This window comes from Peromyscus maniculatus, chromosome 13, assembly GCF_049852395.1.
Source record: "Peromyscus maniculatus bairdii isolate BWxNUB_F1_BW_parent chromosome 13, HU_Pman_BW_mat_3.1, whole genome shotgun sequence".
Classification (NCBI taxonomy): domain Eukaryota; kingdom Metazoa; phylum Chordata; class Mammalia; order Rodentia; family Cricetidae; genus Peromyscus; species Peromyscus maniculatus.
The window spans coordinates 28,770,274-28,793,962 of NC_134864.1; the positions used below are offsets into that span (position 1 = coordinate 28,770,274).

The window sequence follows — 23,689 nt, forward strand, 5'->3', positions numbered from 1 at the left end:
TCTGCATGTATGTCTGTGTACCATGTGCATGCCTGGTGCCCTCAGATGCCAGAAGAGGGGGTTGAATCCCCTGAGACTGGTTGTGAGCCGCCATGTGGGTGCTGGGAATCAAACCCAGGTCTTCTGCAAGAACAGCCAATGTGGTTAACCACTGAGCCATCTCTCCAGGACTGTTTTTTGTTTTTTGTTTTTTTTAACTTAGCAATAACTTTCTTCCTACTTAATCAAAAGTACTTGGTAAGTACAGCCTTCATCTGGTCAGGCTGGACTGGGGAGTCTCAGATCAAGGCACTGACGGGGCCCACCTTCTGCTGCCCACATGGAACCTTCCTGAAGCATTCTCAGGTGGTAGAAAGGTTACAGAAGCTCCCTCAGGAAGTCACTAATCTTGTTCATGAGAATCCCACCCCTATGACCTAATCATCTTTTCTTTCTTTCTTTCTTTTTTTTCTTTTTCTTTTTCTTTTTTTTTTTTTTTTTTTTGGTTTTTCGAGACAGGGTTTCTCTGTGTAGCTTTGCACCTTTCCTAGATCTCGATCCGTAGACCAGGCTGGCCTCAAACTACAAAGATCTGCCTGGCTCTGCCTCCCGAGTGCTGGGATTAAAGGCATGTGCCACCACTGCCCAGCTTTCTTTCTTCCTTTTTCTTTCTTTCTTTCTTTCTCTCTTTCTCTCTTTCTCTCTTTCTCTCTTTCTCTCTTTCTCTCTTTCTCTCTTTCTTTCTTTCTTTCTTTCTTTCTTTCTTTCTTTCTCTCTTTCTCTCTCTCTCTCTCCCTCTTTCCCCCTCCCTCCCTCCCTCTCTCCCTTCCTTCCTTCCTTTCTTTTCTTTTGAGACAAGATTTCTCTGTATAACAGCAGTGGCTGTCCTGGAACTCTGTAGACCAGGCTGGCCTTGAATTCAGAGATCAGCCTGTCTCTGCCTCTCAAGTGCTGGGATCAAAGGCGTGCCACACCACCGCCTGGCTCCTAATTATCTTTTCTAGGCTCCCTCTTCAGTGAACAGTGTCAACATGGAATTTTGAAGGGTTATGAACATTTAGATCACCGCAAGTAACTAGCAGTTATTGTTCCAATAAAAGTGTCAAGGATCGTCCCCTTGTGCAATATGGCCTCCTTGGATTAGGGGATAGGTTTGCCAGGGGTGAGAGAACCAGGCAGAAAGCTAGGCGAGCCCTGTAGTTCCTGTCCAGCTTCTAAGATACAATTTCATCACACAAACACTTGAAACGTGTCTCCACAAAACATTGCCAATTTCAAATGAGGCAAATCCAGGTTAGTGGGAATGCAGCCTTCTGTGGCAAGAAGCCCTAGGAGAACCTGCTGTGTCCTTACCCGCCCCCCCCCCCGCCCCCCCAAGAGTGGACTGGAGCCTTTGACAACAGGTGCTGTTTTGTTTGTCCTCCTAACAGCTCTCTGGTGGTGTCTTGTCTGAGGTCACAGAACACAGAAGTGTGTGACAGGACAGACGCAGCAGTTGACAAGATAATGACACTGTGTGTTGCTTGGCAAGACCCTCAGGAAAGCTCGCCGCCACACGTATTTGCCCCTGGCTCCTTGGCAATTGTCCCTCTATTCTGATGACTGTGTCCCAAATCTTCTGATTCAACCTTTCTTCTTTCTTCTCTTTTTCCTTTCTTTCTCTTCTTTCAAAGAAGAGCAGTGAGGAAAACAAGTCAACTCCAGTTTTCAGAGAAGAGCTGAATTCTAAGCCACCAACTCTTGTTTGTTTTAATCTGTGGATAGCAAAAAAAAAAAAGTCAAGCAGCTTCTTCTAGGTTGTGCAGGTCAGATGATATGTTCTTTGCTTCCTATGCAAAGAAGACATCTCTTCAGGGATCAGGGTAAGTGTCTTTTGTAGTTCAGTACCCCTACACTTTAGTTAAGGTATGCATTTCATATGTTCTTTTTCTTGAAAACAAAAAGAGGAATTAGCAAAAATTTCCCAGGAGACCCGGCATTTATAGCCATCATTCACAGATACATAGTGAGGGAAAGGGAAATTCTGAATGCAACACTCATCTGGTTTTCCTCTGAAGTCCCCAAATTATCCCAACTTTTTGTTTGCCCTGTTTGTTTTTATTTATTTGTTTATATTAGGGTCAAGGTTTTGAAAAGTGCTAAGTTTGCTGGTGGCACATGCCTTTAACCCCAGGACTCAGGGATAGGGAGGCAGAGAAAGGCTCTATGTGTGAGGCCAGCCTGGTCTACAGATGAGTTCCAGGATAGCCAGGGCTATACAGAGAAACCATGTCTCGAAAAACAACAACAAAAAAGTGTTAGGTCTAAGGTCAGGGTTAGGGTTAGGATTATGATTAGTCAGAGTGTTAGGATGAGTGTTAGGTTGTGATTAGAGTTACAGTTAGGGTTCAGATTAGGTATTAGGTTAGGGTTTGTTTGTTTGTTTGTTTGTTTGTTTGTTTGTTTTTGTCTAAAATCTTACTGACCAGCTAGGTTAGATTTTAGATAGGGTAGGGGTTTGGAACAGGGTTCAGAGTTATCCCAATTTTTGAATATTTCAAATGTTTGATGCGTGCGTTTAATGCCTCCCCGGTATACATTTAAAAATGGCGGGAGGGGATGAGATGGCTCGGCACTCAAAGGTGCTTGCCACGAATCCAGACAATCTAAATTCAGTCCCAGAAACCACATGGTAAAGGGGAGAACCCACGCCTACAAGTTGACCTCTGACCCCCACAGGGGAGCTTGGGGTATAGGTGAGTGGCTGGCAGCTAGCCTGTCCTATACAAGTCTTGAGATGAAATTCCCAACAACATGCACACCTGCCTCGAAGGCTACAGTCCCTGAAGCTGTCATCACGTGCATAAGAATGTAGGGCATTTTTCTGAGTTCACAACACAGATGTCCACAGTCCACAACAGAGAGAGAGAGAGAAAGAGAAGAGGAAAGGAGAGGGTGAGGGGAGCAAAGGAAAGAGAGTGTGGTAAGGAATTTGTTTGCTGGATTACGACTTGAAGCAAAACAGACATTGGGGGGGGGCGCATAGTTAGAGTCATCTATACTAGAGAAGGAGAGACCTATCTCATTGTAAGTGCTTCTTTGGTCCACAGTTATCATCCTAACTCTGACGGCTCCTCTCTGCAAAACAGTTTTTTTGGCATTCCCAGACTGGACAACTCTTTCCAGGTTACCTGGAGCCTGGGGAAGAGAGAGAACAAGCCAGCGGCTTTGGAAGGGTCAGACCACACATTCTTTGGGTGTGTGGAGCTATTACTTCCCCTGATAAAAATCGAGGCAGAACAAAGACTTTGATTCTTGACTCGGGGCCTTCAACCCTCCCAGTCTGTAGTGGTCTGAGGCCCGATAACAGAATAATGGCCGTCTGCTGTGGGCGAGGCTTTCTCCGAGCCAAGGCAGCTGACAGAGTCTCCCGAGCACTTGAAGGAAAGTGATACCAGCTCTCCTCAGACAATGCAGCCCTTGTGTGGACCAGCTGTCCCGGGGAGATGGCTCAGCGCTGTTTGACAGCGGCTGGCATGTTACATGGATACGTCTGGGATTATCTAACCGGGGAAAGAACCAACCAGATGGAACTGAGCCCTTCTCACTAGGAACGCAGTCTCCGGCTGTGGGGGGAAAAGCAGGCTCAGGTTTCACTGGCTCAAGGATAAAGTACCAGTGTGTTGTCATTGATAATCTGTCTTTGCCTCCTCAGTGGTGGACAACTTCTATGTGGAATTTTCAGGCTTTATCCGAAAGACACAGATAAACAGCATGTGCAGGAGGCAGATTCATTCCACCTTAATTTCACCTGGCGGTAGCACCCAGGGTACTGGATGGATAGCATCCCCCCACACACACACAGACGGCTTGTGAGTCTGGGCAGGGAACTTGAGGCTGCTGCTGAAACCCTACGTGAGTGAGCTCTGCCTCCTCTCCGGTTTGGTTACAGAAGCTGTGCGTGGTCGTTATTGTAACCAGCTATCGGCGTGATCGCTGGGTTTCTGTCCAGGGCTGCCTCTGCTGAATCTGCACAGCTCATCGGCTGGTAGGTGGTGGACAAAGCTGCCCTCTGTGAAGCCCGCCATTCATCGGCCCTGGGTGCGAGGCTAAATGGGGAGCTGCAGGTGCATCCTGGCTGCTTTCAGTTTTAGTTCTCATCTTACTTTCAAAGTGAACCTTCAAAAGATTTTCTCCTATCCCAATACACACACACACACACATACACACACGCACGCACGCACGCACGCACGCACGCACGCACGCATGCATGCACGCACAGGGCCAGAGACAGAGAGAAACACAGAGAGAGCATGTGGTCTGTTTCATAAGTTCTGGCTAACCTGAAACTAGTTCTCGACCACAGGAAGTGACAGCCAGGAAAAGCAAATTGTGTGTAACGTACGTGCTTTATGTTCAGCCCTCTGAGCTGTACGCATATGAGAAGTGACCTCTGGGCCACAGATTGGAGAACCTGCCACAAAGATGCATTCTTCGATACATGGACATTCTCATACAGATTTTTTTTTAATATTTTACTTTATTTTTATGTGCATTTGTGTTTTTGCCGTGGGTGTCGGGGGTCCCCTGAAACTGGAGTTACAGACAGGTGTGAGCTGCCATGTGGATGCTAGGTATTGAACTCGGGTCCTCTGGAAAAAGAGTCAGCACTCTTAACCGCTGAGCCATCTCTCCAGCCCCTCATACAGATTTGGGATGATGACGGATCCATGTGGCTTCAAAGTGGGAAGATGGGCCCACATTCTCCCCCACTCTTCCCCTCCTTCACCCCAAAAGTCTACAGAATGAAAAGAAGAAAGCCAGATGGTTAAGGAGAAGCCCCAACTTGGGTGCAGATAACCTCTAGTTTACAACGGCGGGTGTTTCAGTGATAGACATTCACTCCACGCCACTTCGGGATTCTGAGTTTTGCCTTTTCCTGGCCACATGCTGGTAGCAACCTCTCTAGTTAAAGTGAACAGTGGCAGCCGCCTGCTCCCAACAGCTTCTAGGTCAGGAAGGGGGTCAACTGAGTCTGCACAGGGGTGCTTTGTCAAGATTGAAAGGTTAGTAGATTAGGAACTTAACTGCCTTTTCCATTTTGGATGAGCTTATGGGGACATAACAGAGGAGCATCCCCATAAGATAATTTAACTCATCTACAGACATGTTCAACCTATCCCACATGGCCTGACACTTTCAGGGTGGATGTGCAGGCACAGGAAGGTAATCCCAGCACTTGGGACAGAGAAGCAGGAGGACGGCAAATTCAAAGGCTACTTGAGATATCTAGTGAAGTAGAGGCCAGTTGTGGTGCTAGACTTTAATCCCAGCACTCAGGAGTCAGAGGCAGGTGGATCTCTGTGAGTTCAAGGCCAGCCTGGACTACTTAGTGAGCTCCCAGACAGCCAAAGCTATGCAGAGAGACCCTATCTCAAAAATAAATAAGCCTAGCTGGGGGGTGGCGGTGCATGCCTTTAATCCCAGCACTTGGGATCCCAGCACTCGGGAGGCAGAGGCAGGCGGATCTTTGTGAGTTCAAGGCCACCAGCCTGGTCTACAGAGCGAGATCCAGGAAAGGTGCAAAGCTACACAGAGAAACCCTGTCTTGAAAAAACTAAATAAATAAATAAATAAGCCTAGCTCAGACTGTGCCAATTAACTACTCAACAGTAACTTAAAGGGAGGTGTAAGACAAAACAGAAAAGAGTCAAAATGTAGTCCAGACTGTTGCTATTAATGTTGTTGTTATTGCATATGTGTGTGTGTGTGTGTGTGTGTGTGTGTGTGTGTGTGTGTTTGTTGTGTGTTGGGGGTGACAGAGTCCATAGCTGATTCAGTAATTTCCAAACTTATTCCTTCAATGAATTCCTTCAGGGATTGTGTGGGTGTGTGGACCCATGCAATGCAGTCAAGGAGCTTGTGGTCTGTCTCATTGGAAATCAAATATACAGATAGCCACCCTGAGCTGGAAGGACGAGCAAATGGCAGAGGCAGCTATGCCTAGGAATTTAAGGGCAAATGAGGAGGAAGAGTTGTGATAAATGCTCCCAAGACGAACAGTCACATAGTGAGGAAGCCGCCTGTTCTTGAACCTGCTGCCTGTATGTCAAGGAAAGTGGTGTGGGAAGGGAGCCCAGTAGACACACTGCAGTGGAGACGGCAGGCCATTTGAAAATTTCTCCCTGGCGTGCTCACTGATGGTGGTCCCTTCGCCGTAAGAGGAGAGCGACTCCTGCGTGGTGATCCGTAGTTTCCAGTCTTCCGGGACTACATAAAAGGTGTAAGGAATATGTCTGTGGTTCTCCTCTTCCCCTCTGTGATTCAGATAGCAAGGTGGTGAGGAAGGGCGACGGGGCTGCAGCCATTCATTTCCTCCACATGCGCTTCTGCACCCCTTACAGAGCTTCTAGCAGCACCAGGTAGGCCAGGGTGTCCAGCGTTCACCACCTCTGTGCTTGTGGCAGCCATTGTGAGGAAGTCCCGGTGGAAAACAGGTGGCGGTCACTGGCTATCACGACTGTGAACTTATAGATCTGGATCTGTGGCTCCTTTCTTCCCAGGTGACTACATGAGAAATGGGGATGTTTCATTCATCTCTTTAACAGCTAGGAAGAATGTTGAGGAAATGCAATCGATGAGAAACAGATTAAACTCTTGAATTCCTATGCTAGATATGATTGTAAATAAACTAATGACATGAAAAAAAAAATGTTTGTTTGGGCTGGGGATGTAGTTCAGTTGGTAGGAGTGTTTACCTAATGTTCACAAGGCCCTGGGTTCAATCCCAGCTTTTCGTAACCCAGGCAGGGTGGCTCATATAATCCTTAGCACCAGGGGGGGTGCAGGCAGGAGAATCACGAGTCGGAGGTTGTCTCTGTCTGCATAACAAGTTTGAGGCTGCTTGTATGTTCTTTCCAGTGTCTGAGGCCCTAACATGTGTGGTGGCTGTGCAATTGGGCAGAGCTGAGAGCAAGCCAGCCATGGTGACTTTAATCCTAGCACTTGGGATTCATGGAGACAGAGGCAGGTGGATCTCTTGAGAGTCTGAAGCCAGCTCAGGCTACATAGTAAGTTTCAAGTCACCCAAGCCTGTATAACAAGACTCTGCCTCAAAAATTAAAATTAAAATTTAAAAAAAAAAAGAAGAGAAGGAAAAAAGAAAGAAAAGACAGGAATTAAAAGAAGCCAGAGAAGCCAGTCTCCTGACTTTTCAGATCTAGAGACCTAATTCTCCTGGAATATGGAAAGGTACTTAGGGTTACTGTGCTTAAGGGTTTGGATGCTCATCTGTTATGTGTGTTTACTTGTTTGTGTTTTAGGTGCTAGGGATTGAGTCCAGAGCTTCATACATGCTGAGCTTTATCTTTAGCCCTGAAATTTTGACTCAGCAAAAAGCCAGGCATATTCCCAAGGGAACTGGTCTTGGATTTGGCTCATGGGCACCAGCACACAGAAACTCATTGTAGTAGTCATGGATTCCCCTGGAGGGTTAAAAGAGATTGTTCATTCTTTTTACTCCTGTGTCTTTTATACCACTCTATGTTCCCAAAATAAAAACCATATCCCACCCAGGCAAGTGGGAAAAGAGGAGATCCGCTCTTGTCTAAATGCCTTGGTCTTTAATTCATTATAGCCAGGGGGTTTCAAAGCATAGTTTTCATAGATGCTTCTCCTCACAGAAGTCTTCCTCTGCTTCTCATTATGACACTGAATCTTTAAAGAAAACACCGGGCTTGTAGTTTATTCTAACCAACTCTATAGAGTTAGCCCCTGATCTCCACTTTCTTCACAGCTGACATGACCTTGCGCTCAGCCACGGCGACTAGGTCTGTTTTGTGCTCATCTTCAGATTCCCACAGTGATTCCTTATACCCCATCCTGCTCTCCCATGGCACTGGCTAGAAGGTGACTATTTGGTTTGGTTTTGCTTTGCTTCTCTATTTTGAGACAAGGTCTCACTAAGGGGCTTGGTATAGTCTTAAACTCAGAATCCTCCTGCCTTAGCCTCCTGAGAATGTAGTACTACCACATCTGGTTCTAGAAAGTGTTGGTAATGACACTCCACAGATTTGTTTGTTTGTTTTGTTTTTCGAGACAGGGTTTCTCTGTGTTGTTTTGGTGCCTGTCCTGGAACTCACTCTGTAGACCAGTCTGGCCTGGAACTCACAGAGATCCGCCTGGCTCTGCCTCCCGAGTGCTGGGATTGAAGGCGTGCGCCACCACTGCCCAGCTCACAGATTTTTAAATGCTAATCATGGACACCATGGAATGTTACTGAGAGCCTAAAAAGAAGAAGATCCTGTGTGACAACATGGATGACTTGAGGGCCCTTTGTTAAGTGAAATCAGCCCGTCACTGAAAGGTAAACACTGAACGCTTCTACTCACATGAAGTGCATAAAGCAGGGAAATTCAAAACTTGGCGCAGCGACACACAACTGCGAGCCCAGATGCTCTGGAGACTGGGTTAGGGAAGTTGAGACAACCTGGGCGATGCGGTAAGGCCCTGGTTCTAAACAAAGCAATAATAAAGTAAATAAGGCAAATTCGTAGAGTGAGTCAAAGAGCAGAATGTAAGGAGAGACGCTATCTCAAAAGATAGAAAAGATAGAACAAGCCGGGCGGTGGTGGCGCTCGCCTTTAATCCCAGCACTCGGGAGGCAGAGGCAAGTGGATCTCTGTGAGTTTGAGGCCAGCCTGGTCTACAGAGTGAGTCCCAGGTGAGCCAGGGCTACACAGAGAAACCCTGTCTGGAAAACAAAACAAAAAATAAACAAAAACACAAAACAAAAAGAAAAGAAAATGTTCAATCATGGTCACTTAACCTTGTTGCCTAGAGCCCTCTGTGACACAGTACATCATGGCTGAGGAGACTGCTCACCTCATGACAGCTGAGAAGTGAGAGAGAGAGGAAAGGACTGGAGTACCAGTGGCCCTTTCTCGGGTACCTCCTAGCAGCTCGAGTTTCTTCCTCTAAGGCCCCACTTCTCAAGTGTCTACTACTTCCAGTAGCCCCATAGGCTAGTGAGCAGCATTTTAATACATAAGCCTCCGGGGGACATTCAGTGTGTCGATGATAGCACCGTAATTGGTTGGACAGTCTAGAAAAGTTACATGAGCCTACATGTAATGGAGGTCAACTAGGTCAACTAGCCAGAACGCCCAGAGCAAAACTCATTCTAGAACCACAGAGTCTTCAGACCTCCCATTTGAACATTCAGAGAAAATCTGTTGCTTCAGCCCTCAATATCTCATTTAGAACCAGTGTTAGTGAGATGGATCAAATCCAGTGTTCTTCGGTGTGTATTTTTTTTCCCATTTATGTATTGGTGGGGCTGGAGAGATGGCTCAGCAGTTAAGAGCATTGGCTGCTCTTCCAGAAGACCTGGGTTCAATGCCTGGCACCCACATGGCAGCTTACAACTGTCTGTAGCTCCAGTTCCAGGGAATCCAACAGCCTCACACAGACATACATGTAGACAAAACACCAATGTACATAAAATAAAAAAAATAATAAATTATATATTTACTTATTGAGACAGGGTCTCACTGTGTCACCCTGGCTATCCTGAAATTTACTGTGTAGACCAGGCTGGCTTCAAACTCACCAAGATCCACCTTCTACTGTAAATGCTGGGATTAAATGTATGGCCACCATTTCCAGCCCTTTGTGTGCACTTTATTTTTATTTATTTATTTATTTATTTTTGTTTTTTCGAGACAGGGTTTCTCTGTGTAGCTTTGCGCCTTTCCTGGGACTCACTTGGTAGCGCACGCCTTTAATCCCAGCACTCGGGAGGCAGAGCCAGGCGGATCTCTGTGAGTTCGAGGCCAGCCTGGGCTACCAAGTGAGTCCCAGGAAAGGCGCAAAGCTACACAGAGAAACCCTGTCTCGAAAAACCAAAAAAAAAAAAAAAAAAAAAAAAGGCGTGCGCCGCCGCCGCCGCCGCCGCCGCCGCCGCCACTACCACCACCCCTTTGTGTGCACTTTAAAGGGCTCTTAGTTCTTATCTTTCCAGAGGGTACCTCAGTGACATCAGTGATATGCTGGAAGAACCCCTCCCCACTTTCTGTCTACTCTACGGCTTTCTTCTGGGGAGGAAGGAGAATGCATGGGTCAGGAAGGAAGAAGCCACACTTGGCCTATAGGACTGTGAAGGGGGAAAAGATCTGAAGGGGAAAAGAAAAGAAAATTGGTTCCTTTGGTGAGAGCATATAAATGAATATTCACTTTCTTTGAATGGAAAATTATCAAGTCCCTGAAAGTGCTTTAATTTTGTTTCCAAATTTAAAAATAGTGGCAAAAAATTAATAAATAAATGAAAAGGGAGCTCAGCATTGAAGGTGCCTGCTCCCAAGCCTAACGACCTGAATTCAATCCTCAGGACCCACAGGACTCTTACCACCCAAAGAGAATACACACCTCTTACAAGTTGTCCTCTGAACTCCACACAGGCACCGTGATACACATGTGTGTGCGCACACACACACACACACACACACACACACACATACACACAATAAATGATGTGCATGGATTTAATGAGGTAAATAAACTCACTAAATAAAAAGCCGCAGTGTTATAAAGTAGTGGCTATCAAGACAAACTGTTTAAGCCAGAGCCAACTTGCATGTTGTAGCTGAAACCCCAGGGTATGTTTGTTGTTCATTTGTTTTCCGTTTCTAGGAGACAGGAAGAACGCTCGGTGCTTTCTACCTCCACTGAACGGGTCTGCTCCTCTGCCTCTTCCTTGTGCTCTCTATCAGGGGCTTTGTCTTGCTAAACACTGTCCTATACCATTAGTATAACACCTGCTGTGTGGTACCCTCACTAATATTTGCTGACAGAGTGAATGAATACACAGATCCCATCCCCGTGACTGGATTCCACAAGTCCTTTCAGGCTCCTCTGCCCTTTGCTGACCTTGGCTTTGGCCTTGAACGCCGGGCTAGCTGCTTCAAGGTTAATCACCACCTTGTCTCAGAACAATAGTGAATTCAAGAGTGACCCTGGAAAGATGCCTTCTGTGTAGGCTTGTCTGTGAACTTTCCAGTGTTTCATTTGATTCCTTAAAACCCAACAGAAGGGTTTCCGCTTCCTACCCCATTGAGGTTTGACCTGGGACATTACCGAGTAGAGTCCAAACATTAGCAAGATGTTATCTTTCTCCTCTTTCTCCTTTCATAGTCAACTTTTGGCCTTTTGCTTTTTACTTCTTACTTCTGCTTGTATTATTCCTCAAGGAGTGTGTGATACTTTCTGACCAGGTGTGGTGGGATACAATTATAATCCCTGCACTGGAGAAGTAGAGGCCAGGCGGATCAGGAATTCAGATTCATCCCTGTCTACATTGTGAACTGGAGACCATCCTGGGCTACAGGAGACCTCTTTTTTCTTTTTCTGTTTCTCTTTCTTTTTTCTCTTCTCCTCTCTCTCTCTCTCTCTCTCTCTCTCTCTCTCTCTCTCTCTCTCTCTCTCTCTCTCTTTTGAGGAGGGGGCATTCCTTTTATGGTAGTCTGACATAGTACAGGCATTCGGGTATGATTAAGTTTTGACTTGTCCACTGTAGTAGCTCCAAGAGGCCTGACCTCTGAACTTTAAGCTCACCTGTGTGGAGATAAAGCTCTCCACTTTACTTTGAGGTATCAAGAAAAGGCTAGCAAGCGGGACATGGTGGCGCACACCTTTAGTCCCAGCACTCTGGAGATAGAGGCAGGTGGATCTCTGTGAGTATGAGGGCAGCCTGGTCTACATAGTGAGTTCCAGGACAGCCAGGGCTATGTAGTGAGACCCTGTCAAAAAAGGATGATGATGATGATGATGATGATGATGATGATGATGATGATGATAGTTAGGAATAAAAAAGGAGAAACCTCACTCAACTGATTTCCAGCACACTGGAAAAAAGTGAACACGCCTACCTATGTAAAGGCTTAGAACATCAAGTCAGGGGGTTGCCATGACTTGATAGAGCTACAAATGTGTGTCCCCAAGCAGTCTGGCATGACTGGGGACGTATGAATTCAGAAATGCTATGACTTACAGGTGTGGATGCTGCAATATTTAAGCAGATCCTAGGTAGAGTGTGCATCATGAACTCAGGTCGAGCCTGGCATCGTAAATCCGGTACATCAAATTACTAAAAAGCCCTGGGCAATGCCCGTTGCTTCCTTTGTTTTCTCCTGACCTTGTGGTTGAGAAAAGGAGTGTGAATTCTTTAGACGGAAGCCAACAGCGAGATTGCTTGAATCCCATATTGTCTCTTCCAGGCAGAATTCCCAGCCTAGCCAAGCCTCAGGGGGTCTGAGTTCTCTCTAGTCTTCCATTGTGGGAGGTTTCTGTCCACTCAGGTACAGGAGGGCGGTTTACTGCATGGCAGAGCTCCAGCAAGGGGCAGCTGCAAGGGCTGCGGGTTCAGGGGGATCCGTGGGGACACTCAGACCCGGGCCCCTGCAGAGGCACTCAAAGGCGGTTACTGCTACGGAGAAGGTTCCACACCAGACCAACATTAATATGGAAAAGGCTGCAAAGTGGAAAGCCAGGGCTGCTGTGCCCTAGGTTGAACCCTATCACTCCCTAGCAAATTCGCTCGTCAGGAAACGCCAGTGGCTGAGCTCTGGGAAAATGCTGGATTGTGGACTGGTTAGGGTGACTAGGAGATTTCTCCCGCCCGGCTAGCATTGCTTCTCTTGTGTTTGAATTAGAATTCCGAATTAGAAAATCAAGCCAGCATTATCGGGATCCTGACTCCATAAACCCAAAACTACACCGGGAAACACGTGTAACATTTGTCGGGACCGTGAAAGGAACGCTATTTGTCTCTCCTTGTGGTACAGCACAGTGCTGAATGGAAAACTCCAGCTCTCCCAAGAAACAGGAGCGATACACATGTGCTTCCCAAGTTGACTTTATACTTGAACCACGTAGCCCGGGTTTCATAGCCCCGGAAGGGTGTGGGTACGCGGTGTGTGCTGTTTTTCCAAGCCGTGACTGCGTAACTCTCTTCACTTGACCAGACTAAGTCTCAATGCTGAGGCGTCCTGTAAACTTCTGTGTCTGTTCTTTTCAGTTCTAGGGAAAATCCGAACCGCGGTGGGCAGCGCCCAACTTCTCATGGCGCAGAAATTCTACCAGTTCAGAGAACTGTGTGAAGAGAACCTGGTAGGTACCATCCACATCACCGCGACTCCTTGCTAGCACAGCCCAGAGAGACCTTGTCCTCAAGACTGGCCCAGCCAAAGCAAAACTCAGATTGAACCAAGTATTGGAGTCTTTTAACAGATGAATCTGGCTTCCTGATTTTCATTAAATAAAACAGACAAAAAAACAAAAACAAAAACAAAAAAAAAAACTTTATTCTACACTTAAATAATCTTAGGGGCAGAATTAAGCAGAAATTCCATGTCTTGATTTTTTTTTTTTTTTTTTTTTTTGTATTGAAAACTTTCTGTGTTCCTGGATTTTGTATGATTTTTTTGATTTTCTTATTCTTATTAAAATATGGAGCAACCGATGTTCTCTAAAAACTGTTACAAAGATAACTGTTTTGGCTCATGACTCTCTTTCTAAAATAGCCATCAGTGACCGTGTCTCCTGATCAGAGTTTTGTTTTAATTCAGAGGCCAGAGGCTGAGGGTATCACAAAATGTAGATTAGACACCCTGAGACAAGTGAGTGCTCCACCTACCTCTGACATACAAAAAAAAAAAAAAGGAAGGAAAACCCTCTTCGGATAATAGCAGCAATAACAGCAATAGCATTTGCAAATTTGATGGTGAAATACGGGTCAAGAGCCTTTTCAAGGAGGCCGTAAAGAAGGCCTCCATCCTCCAAGAGTGACCTCACTAACACAACTGTTGTTGGTCAGGCTGACTCTAAAACAAAGCCAAGGAAAAGCAGCTCATTGATGTGTGGAAAGTGAAAACATGATTGACATCTAAATGACCCAGATAGGGCTTTAGAGGTTTAACTCTGTGTCCTGGGTACTGCGTTTTCTCCTCAAAGGAATCTAGTCCAGGGCAAGCAAGATGGCGTCTGGGTAAAGGGGCTGGCTCACAAGCCCGATGTTCAATCTGCAGAACTCACGTGGTGGACTCACAGAGGCCCAACTCCCATCCTTACACACACACACACACACACTCACACACACACTGTGGCACGTGCACCAACCCCACCCTCACCCACCCACCCTCACACTGAATAAATGTAAAAACAGAATTTATGAGCAAGTTCCCAGGTATACTACAAAAAGAACATAAATATTATACACATTTTAAAGATAAAATTGCAGATGCCTTTTCCCCCCTCCTGACCCTTTTATTGTTGAAATTAAAAAAATAGAAGATATTTAAATACAATGGTGAACATATAGGGCAAAACAGAATCATAAAATTTAATGTTCAATTAAGCAATGAGCTGACGGTTTGGGTTTCCAAATAGACTCTGAACCCAAAACTGCTTAAAAATGGGCATGTTCACAGTTAACGGTGATTGGCTTATAGGGGAGAGAATGGGCCTTTTTTTTTTTTTAATGTGTGTTGATTTCTAGAAATTATCGAGTTCATGAAAGCCAGCTTTTGACATCTTGTCATTCCTCACAGTGGCTCCTGTGGCCACTTGAGAAGGTCCCTATTTATGGTAATACCACAGCAACAGAGAATGGTCATTGGTACTGCTCAAACCAGGCCTCTGAAGAACAAGTCCAGCACGGAGCATGACAGATGCCTGGGTAACTCCTCAGAATGGGCATTTGGAGTTACTGGTGGCATTATTTTTATGACTTACAGGTGGGATAGATGGGCATAAAAAATTAAGAAACTTCGCTACCAGCCCACGGTAAAAGCAGCGTCAAGAATCAAACCCTCCTCTGTTCAGGCTCCATTGCCATAAATCCCAGGCAGGCTGTGAATTCCGCCCTCACCTTTGCAGAGGGGGATCATCCCAGGAAACAGTATGGCCTGATGGGTAGTTCCGCTTAGCACTACAACTGTAGGAAAGTGACCCTAAGGGGCAGCAAGATGGCTCAGCAGGTAAAGGAGCTTGCTGCCAAGTTGGAGGATGACCCAAGTTTGGTCCCTAGTACCCATAAGATGGAAAGAGAAAAGCAGCTCCTGCCAGTTGTCACGTGACCACCACCTACTTGCCCTGGCACCACCCCAGGCACATACACACAATAAATAAATTGTGTGTGTGTGTGTGTGTGTGTGTGTGTGTGTGTGTGTGTGTGTGTGTTATGTGTGTGTCTTTAAAAGTGACTTTAGGGCCAGTCAGAGCCAGGTACAGCTGTTCTTTCTTTAGTTTCTCTTCCTTTTAGGAAAAAAAAAAGATAGTTTGAAAACATATTTATTCCAGACTAGATTCTCAAGTTTACAGTGAATGGATGAAATTTGTTTTTTTTTTCAGCATAACTAAACCTGGGTGGGGGGGAGACACCCCCTGACTCTCCCTCAACTCTCAGAGATGATATGGTTTAGACTCAGCCATACTACCTTATGATTCATACTCTCATATGACTGCTGAGTTAGAGAAATACTTACACTCTATTTCCTCATTTGTCTTTTTGACAACATGGGGCAAAGAGATTCCTTTGGGGACAAGACCACGTTGCCCATGATACAGAGCTAAGCACATCTAAGGAACGACTTAGATAAGCTTAGGCTGCTGAACTGTAGGGTGACTGTGCTCAAACCCAAAAAATCCAAAACCAGAAATTCTCTAAAATCTAAAACTTTGAGGACACCAAAGCATTGCTACTATATACACATCTGACCTCATATAACATGTCACAGTCAAAATGCAGGCACATTAAAAATGTACATACTACCTTCAGACTGTGTGTACAAGGTGTATGTGACATGTACATGAACTTCACATTAAGACTTGCATTCTGTCTCTAAGATATCTCACTGTGGATAGGCAAACATTTCCAAATCCTATGGACTCCAACATCTCGACATCTGGTCCCAAGGGCTTTGGATAAGACACTCAATCTGTATTATTTCTTTCACTGGTGCTAAAACAACAGTAAAACTTGTGACCCAGAAAATGTCACTGCACTCCAAATTATGAACTGTTTAGTTTCCCATTATGGATAAGGCTAAGTACATTGTGAAATCATGAACTATTGAGAAGTGCTTTGTCACATCTACTAACCATTCTGAAGGTTGAGGGGTTGTTTGTTTGTTTGTTTGTTTTATCCCTTTTGGTCTTTTGTTGTTTGCAATGTAGCCTCAAACTTAAGGTGTTCTTGTTTCAGCTTACCTCGTGGTAGGATAATTGATATTGCCACCACACGCCTTGAGGCTCTTCTATAGTAGTTGCTGTTTACTATGTCAAACTATTACAAAGAACGCCCTTGGTTCATTCGAGTGTCATTAGAATCATTTTTATGTTTTGTCGTATCTGTTTTATTTTTATTTGTTTTGGGTAGGTGCTAAAGATTGAACCCAAGGCCTTGGGCATGTAACACTAAGCCACACTCACTCTCATCCCTAGAATAGATTTTCATGTTGAACCAAGCACTTGAAAACTCTAAAGTTTATTTATTCCAAAGAATCTCATGGCTGTGAGTAGTTTCAGAACTCTAGACACATCAGTGCTTCTTCATTTGCATTGATTTTGAACGAGGCCAGTCGCACTAGCTCATCCGCAGATGCAAATGTTGTTTCCAACCTTTAAACAGTCAGATGATCAACAACCTCTACACGGTCTGAAATGCTGATGATACCATCTTCTTGGGGTTAATTTGGAATAATCAAGCTAGTGTCAGCCATCCTAGGACATGGGGATTTACAGTTGTTCATAAACCTAAGAAATAATGAGAAATGGCACTGGCCAGAAGCCCCTGACACAGTAGGGAAGGAAGACTCTTGTCTGATGGTAACACCGTCAGCTGCTTTTGCAGATGGTGATTGGCAACGACCGTGATAACAGATTACAAAGACCAAGAAAGTCAACTCTTGAGCCAGATGTGGTAATGTGCTCTGGTAGTCTTTCCGCTCAGGAGGCTGAGGTAGAAGGTTGGCGATTTGCAGGCCGGCCTAAATTACACCAGCTCTCGAGCAAACAACCCACCCAAATTCAATTCTCGGCCTGCTTCAGTGTTGCTTGTTTCTCAAGCCTGATGACCTGAGTTCAATTCCTGGAATCCACACAAAGGTGAGAGGAGAGAGCCAACTCAATGAAGTTGTCCTCTGACCTCCACACCCATGTTATAGGGTACACACACACTCACACATGCACACACTCACACATGTACATACTCACACACTCACACACACACAAGATAATAATAGTTTTTGTTTGTTGTTTTTGTTTTGTTTTAAGTTTTTTTCTAGACAGGGTCTTACTATGTAACTCTGGGTATCCTGGAACTCGCTCTGTAGACCAGGCTGGCCCTGGAATTTGCAGAGATCTACCTGCCTCTGCCTCCCAAGTGCTGGGATTAAAGGTGTGCACCACTATGCCTGATAATAATAAAAATTTTAAATGATCCTTTAAAAAATTTTTGTTGCTGTTTTGTTGTTATTGTTGGTAGTTTGGTTTTTCGAGACAGAGTTTCACTGTGTAGCTTTGGATATCCTGGAACTCACTCTGTAGACCAGGCTGGCCTTGTCACTCAAAGATACACCTCTCTCTGCCTCCTGAGTGCTGGGCTTAAAGGCAAACACTACCACTGGTTGGCAAAAAGTCAGTTCTTAAACACTGAAAGATATTTGCTATTCTGAAAAGGGAATTATTACCAACATACATATGTATGTGTAAAGATAATGTTTTCTGACATTTCCTATATTTAAAACTAGGTAATTTCCAATAGGTCATCTGATAAAATGATTCTTTATTATATATATCAGTAACATCTCAATTACTGAACACATAATTGTTTCAGGGACTAGGTATGTGTATCCATGGTTGATCATTTGCTTCCAATATACAAACTCTGGGCTCAGTCTTTAGCATCAAAGAAGCCACATCAAGCAAAGTACTTTGAACATTCCTTATTGCTTATCAATTCTGCACCCTAGTATTTCACTCAACGGGAGTCCTAAAACTAATCTCATTTTAGAATTCTCATTCGTTCTCTGAATAAGCTGTGTGGCATGAAATTATATGTGATTTTTTTTTCAAAGATAGTGTTTTCATTTAAACACATTGTTTTAAAATGCATCCAGTAAGAGATAACACATACTGGGATTTTTTTTCAAATGTTTAGACTCTCTCCACTTATCAAACTGAAACAAGCATTCTGTTGTAAGGACAGAGGAATTTTGCAACCTTGACATTTGAAAATCAGAGACTGGAATGGGGGCATGTATAAAATTACCATTTGTAGCCTCACTTTTATCTCTTATCTAAAAACCAAAAGGAACTCAGCCTCCTTGGGTTCTTTGAAATGTTTGAAAATGCCTTTTTGGCTCTGCTTGCTGTCATATTGCCTCTAAAGCATCAATATTTTTTTCTCTCTCTTGCACAGAATCCCAATGCTCATCCAAGACCCACTTCCCAGGATTTGGCGGGGTTTTGGGACATGCTGCAGTTGTCCATAGAAAATATTAGTATGAAATTTGATGAACTTCATCAGTTAAAGGCCAATAACTGGAAACAGATGGATCCTCTTGACAAGAAGGTAGAACAATGTAGATTTTGTATGGTTCATTTAAAAACCTGCACAAACACTGGACAGTCTAAATAGGCTTCTGCATCCAGTCCTGCTGTTTACAATGTGAAATGGAGCTGGTATCATATTCATTTCATTGTAATGACAATGTTTACATACTAATCACTTGGGATATTATCTGTAATATGTTTCAGGCATATTTTTGAAGAAAAAAAAAACCTGTCTTTGTGAATTGGAAAGTGGGAATGTGGCTTTTCTTTACCTTTTCCCCTCTTTCTTCTTTTTCTTTCTTTCTTTTTTTCTTTTCTTCCCTTGTTAATTAAACTTTAAGTTAAACCACTTTAAACACTGGAAGGAAGTGCCTCCAGTTTTGCTTTCTAAGCTAAAATAAATGACCTCTTCAGAGCCTGGTTCCATAGAGCAAGAGTTCAGCTTCCTTACACCCTCAGGATGTGTTTCTGAGAAAACACAGGAAAACCTGAGAAGTAACTGGCTGACAATCATCTCGTAAATATTCTCCATTCTAAATAGGAGGCTTACAGTCATCATGAATGTTGGGATTGTTTGGTTTTTTTTTCTAATTTTTTTTTCAAATTTTTTTCAAATTCCATTTGCCTGGGGGGACATTGTTCCCTGGGATCTTCCTGAGACAGTTTAGAAATAAAGACTTAAATTATTTTAATTAATCTATAATAATTTCATATTTAATTACTGTGATTCCGCAGTAATCAGGCTTCTACAAGTATCTAATGTCTGCCTTCCCAGGCTGATCTGTCCTGTATGAGTTTTTTTTTTAAATAACTTTTGTTCTTCTATGATCTGAGGTCAAAGATACACCTCTGAAAATGAGGGATGGCTATTCCCTCAGCAGTGAGAGCCCTGCCCTTTTGGGTCTCCTGACCCATCACGGGCCAACAGTAATCCTCTGTTGCCCATCATTTCCAGGGGTATGGGGTCAGTGGGCACCCAGGACATACCCAGTCCCAAAGGACTGTCTATAAGGAGTCCAATGCTGTCACTACTATCCACTGTCTCCAATTCTATGACCGTCCAACTGGGGGGTTTAGAACCAAGCTTGAGGTACCATTGATGTGTGTGTGTGGCCTCTACTTTGAGAAGCCAAACATTGTGCTTCATCTAGTTTTCTTTATGTGTGAAACTATCTGCTGGCAAATTGGTCTTAAGTATACACACGTGTACACACGCTGGAATTTTAGTACTGCTCCATCTAATTTCTCACCTACTGATTCTTTAATATTATTGTTAAAAAAAATAAAGTGTGCAAAGAAAGAAAAATGACTAAAAAGTTTCCAATATTCCTACTTTTAAAAAATATATACCATTACCCCACAATGAAGATTTTAAATGTCCCGAAGAAGTGATGCAAAGAAATTGTTGCATGTGATTTATTGGTATGTGACCTAATAATAAATTATTAGCTTAATTTTTAAGTTTTTTTTTTTAATGCACTTTGGTTATGATCAGAGTTTTTTTTTCATCCTCATGAACCTGACAGGAAAACAAATAATGAAGGGACAGAGGTGGCAGGAGACTGCACGCTGTCTTCTCCCTTTTTTGTCCTTTCAGAAACACAGGCTCCACTTTAAACAACCGTGGGCCAACTCCAAGTGTAATGCTGCTGAACTCTGCCTTTCTCCCTGGCATGGGGGGAGGGGCGCCAGTGTTAAGCCGGATACTCGGTACCTTCCCGATGAACTTCATGTGTGACTTCATAAGGATGCAGGGTGTTTTATTGAAATGGCAATGTGGGGTGTGTGTGGACCCTTCCATAGCCTGAAAGCTCAACATCTTCCTCCTAAAAGCATCCTTTGTGGTTTTAGATGCCTCCCCCCCCCCTCCTGTACGGTTATCGTAAAGACATGAGAGGCTGTAGATTAGAAAAGAGCTGATACCATTTCCGAGTTTGCTGATAAGAGGGACGGCCTTTTCCAGTCCTGTGTTCAACTTTTGATATCAAAGTTGGGATTGTCTTCTGGGCCTTCACAAGCATGCTGGAACCCGTAGGGACTGATTGATGTGCTGGGAAAATCTTCCCCAGAGTAGAGAATGCCAGAGTCTACCCACTCAGTGACCCTGTACGACCTGTGGCTATGTGTTCCTGTGTGATGTGTAAAAAAGGGTGTAAGTCCAGTGGCACCATCGAAGCCGAGAAACGCAATCTTATAATAGCTGGCTACTTAGGAATGGGTAGAGGAGGAGGCTGGGTAGACGCAGGGTGAAGGCGCAGGGAGAGGGTAGGGAGGATTTTGTTCTTTAACCCAAGCTCCTACCTGGTGCCTCAGAGACATACATCTTAGAGTTGTAAATCATTCTGTAGCTGTTGGGAGCTCCTGGCCCATCCCTAGCACCAGGAAGAACCTGGAGTATGCAGAAAGAGCCACCCTCACTGTGAGGCGCAGGGAGCCTTTTGCAGGGGTGCATTTTGAATGCCCATACCCTGCCACGGAAAGACCTAGTTCTGCGATCCAGCTTTACCCTCGGCCTTCAGCGTAAGAGATTACATGTTGTCGATTTTGGTTTTTTGTTTTTGTTTTTGTTTTCCTTGCATCTTTGGGATACCCAAGCCAGAGCAATGAAGAGAAATCATATATGCAGTGTGCAGATCAGAACTAACCATCCGTAGGTTTAAAAAAAAAAAAAAAAAAAAAGGGCAGAAGTGTGTGTGTGTATGTTTTCGAACTACTGACCTATCCCAGTCTTTCCCAAGCTTGTCCTGAGAAGCTGTGTAATGTCCTGAACCTTCTGCTTTGATCAGGAGCGAAGGGCCCCTCCTCCAGTGCCAAAGAAGCCGGCGAAGGGCCCCGCGCCGCTGATCCGGGAGCGCTCGCTGGAGAGCTCACAGCGCCAGGAGGCCCGCAAGCGCCTGATGGCCGCCAAGCGCGCCGCGTCGGTCCGCCAGAACTCGGCCACCGAGAGCGCGGAGAGCATCGAGATCTACATCCCGGAGGCGCAGACCCGGCTCTGAGCGCCGCCGCCGCCGCCCAGGACCGTCCCGCCGCCCTCCCCGCGGCCGCCTCCCCGTCCCCTCCGTCTCTGAGCTCAGTGACCGCCACCCTCGTCGTGGCCCTAGTTGTCCACCTCGCAGGAGCCGTCCCCAAGCCGCCCCACCCCGCTTCCTGGACCACTTTGCCCATCTTCTCCACCGAGCTTCGCTCCCCTGTCCTGAAGCCTCATGCAGACATCCAAACCCTTTCTTTTTCGGGGACAAACAAACCCACCTGTGTAGAAAAGACCCCTGTAGGTCACTCACCCTCCTCAGTTCTTTCAAGCTAGCGTGTCCCTAGAACTCAGCAATATAAAACCATAGGGTATTTCAGAAACCCAGTATCACACAGGGTGATCCTTTGAGACTTAACCGTCTTCCACGTGAAAGAAACGAGGGCTCCGATTCCCTTTATTTGCCCCCAAAACGGTTATTTTTACAAGCAGACAGAGCGCTTTATTTCTAATCTCAGAAATCACACCATCTCGTCGGAATCAGTGGTGACCAAGAGAAGGGGGACGAAGCTGGCCTGGGGTGGGGGGCCTGGGTGTGTAGGGGAGCAGGGCAAAGTGTGCAGGTACCCTGCGTCTGTACCTTCGCAGCTGTACAAACTGCCTCACTGGTACTCCATCAATCACAGCTTCAAATGTTTCAATCAGCAGAAGATTGTAAATTCGCTCTTTCAGGGAAATTAATCTATTCTGAAAGGCAATAAAATGAGGAAAGTTAAGGCAAAGGAAACTCCGATGGTTTAAGATCCTATATAAGGAATCTATTTATTTATCTTATTATTAAGAAAATTTAGACCTGAAATGTTTTATCAACTTTTCTTGTACTCTGTGTATTATAATGTCATGGCAGTGGTTTTTAAATGGGGGGTGGGGGGTGGGGAGAAAGAGTTGGCTCTGTTAATTTAGTGTCCATTCGGGTGGGCACATTTAAGATTTCACACACACACACACACACACACACGCACGCACGCACGCACGCACGCACGCACGCACACACGTAAGAACACTTCTGCTTCTCAAAGACCGCAAGGCCATTTCCAGAGAAGAGTTCCGGTTCTCTGCCACCCCTTTGAATGCTACACATCTGTCTAGTTTAGCCCAGCACGTCACATTTCAGGGGTCTCCTCTCACTCCAACACAGGGTTCACGTGTCCCCCAGCACAGGATTTTTTGTCCTATATCAAATGAATAAAATAAAAGGTATTCTACCCCACTTGACATGCTGTCTCCTTCCAAAGAGTGGTCATTATGATCCTGAAGTTCCAGCTAGTGAGAGAAGTCATCCGATTACTCGGGGGGCCAAGAGCTATGAGGAGCGGGGAAAGTAGGTATCCATACACGCTGATAGAAACCCAAGTGTTTGGTTGGACTCCAGGCTTCCTTTGGCTTGTAGTTTAGTCCGCGGTCGATGAGCTGTGTGCGCTGGCAGCCTGCTGAAGTCTTCAAATGCCCTTACTTGTTGCAGTTTAAACATTCAGAATGCGGCAGTCCGAAAGGGTCAGGCATCTATTATGGCAAGCTTGCAACCTAAAGAATTAGAAATTTGCCATTGAAAAATGAAAGTCTTAAAAAAAAAAGTCTAAAAATAAAAACTGCTTGCACCAGAGATGCTTAAAACAAAACAAAACAAAAAACAAATACACTCTCGTAGCCAGGTGCTAATTTAATTTTCTTTACAAAATTAAGAGAAGCGATGGGTTCTGGCAACTTTCCATATTTTCAGACGTATTCGAAAACCACTGGAGAATTCGCTACCTCTCAGAGCCGTTGATGCTTTGAGCTACCTTTAACAACAGGGCACAAATGTTTACTGCTGTGGTTTACAAGAAAAGGGCTACTAACTTATTAAAAAAACAAAAACCAACTTAACTAGGGCAGACAAAGTCAGTGCTTTCTCAAACTGGGGCAGAGATTTCTGAGCTTCAAGCGTTTGCTCAGACACGCTTTTTCTTTACAATGGAGCAGCAGGAGTAAGGCCAACTGGCACCTTGGGTAGTCAGTCCATGGTCACATTCATCCAAGAAAGACGTGGAATTCACAGGAAGCAGCAGCGTCCATTCCAGTCCCACTCACACTGCTACAGCTCTGTGCCCTGAG

General features: G+C 44.9%; 1 protein-coding gene across 11 annotated transcripts in view; it reads left to right on the forward strand.

The window, feature by feature from the left end:
• Positions 1-23,452, forward strand: part of Dlgap1 (DLG associated protein 1) — an 838,155-nt gene extending 814,703 nt beyond the window's left edge. For all 11 annotated transcript variants that reach the window (XM_042259990.2, XM_042259994.2, XM_042259993.2 and 8 more), the window contains 3 exons: positions 13,031-13,122; positions 18,434-18,586; positions 21,354-23,452. In XM_042259990.2, the coding sequence (XP_042115924.1) occupies positions 13,031-13,122; positions 18,434-18,586; positions 21,354-21,563 (455 nt within the window). In that variant the 3' untranslated portion in view covers positions 21,564-23,452. The remainder of the gene's footprint in view (positions 1-13,030; positions 13,123-18,433; positions 18,587-21,353) is intronic.
• The last annotated feature ends 237 nt before the right edge of the window (positions 23,453-23,689 follow it).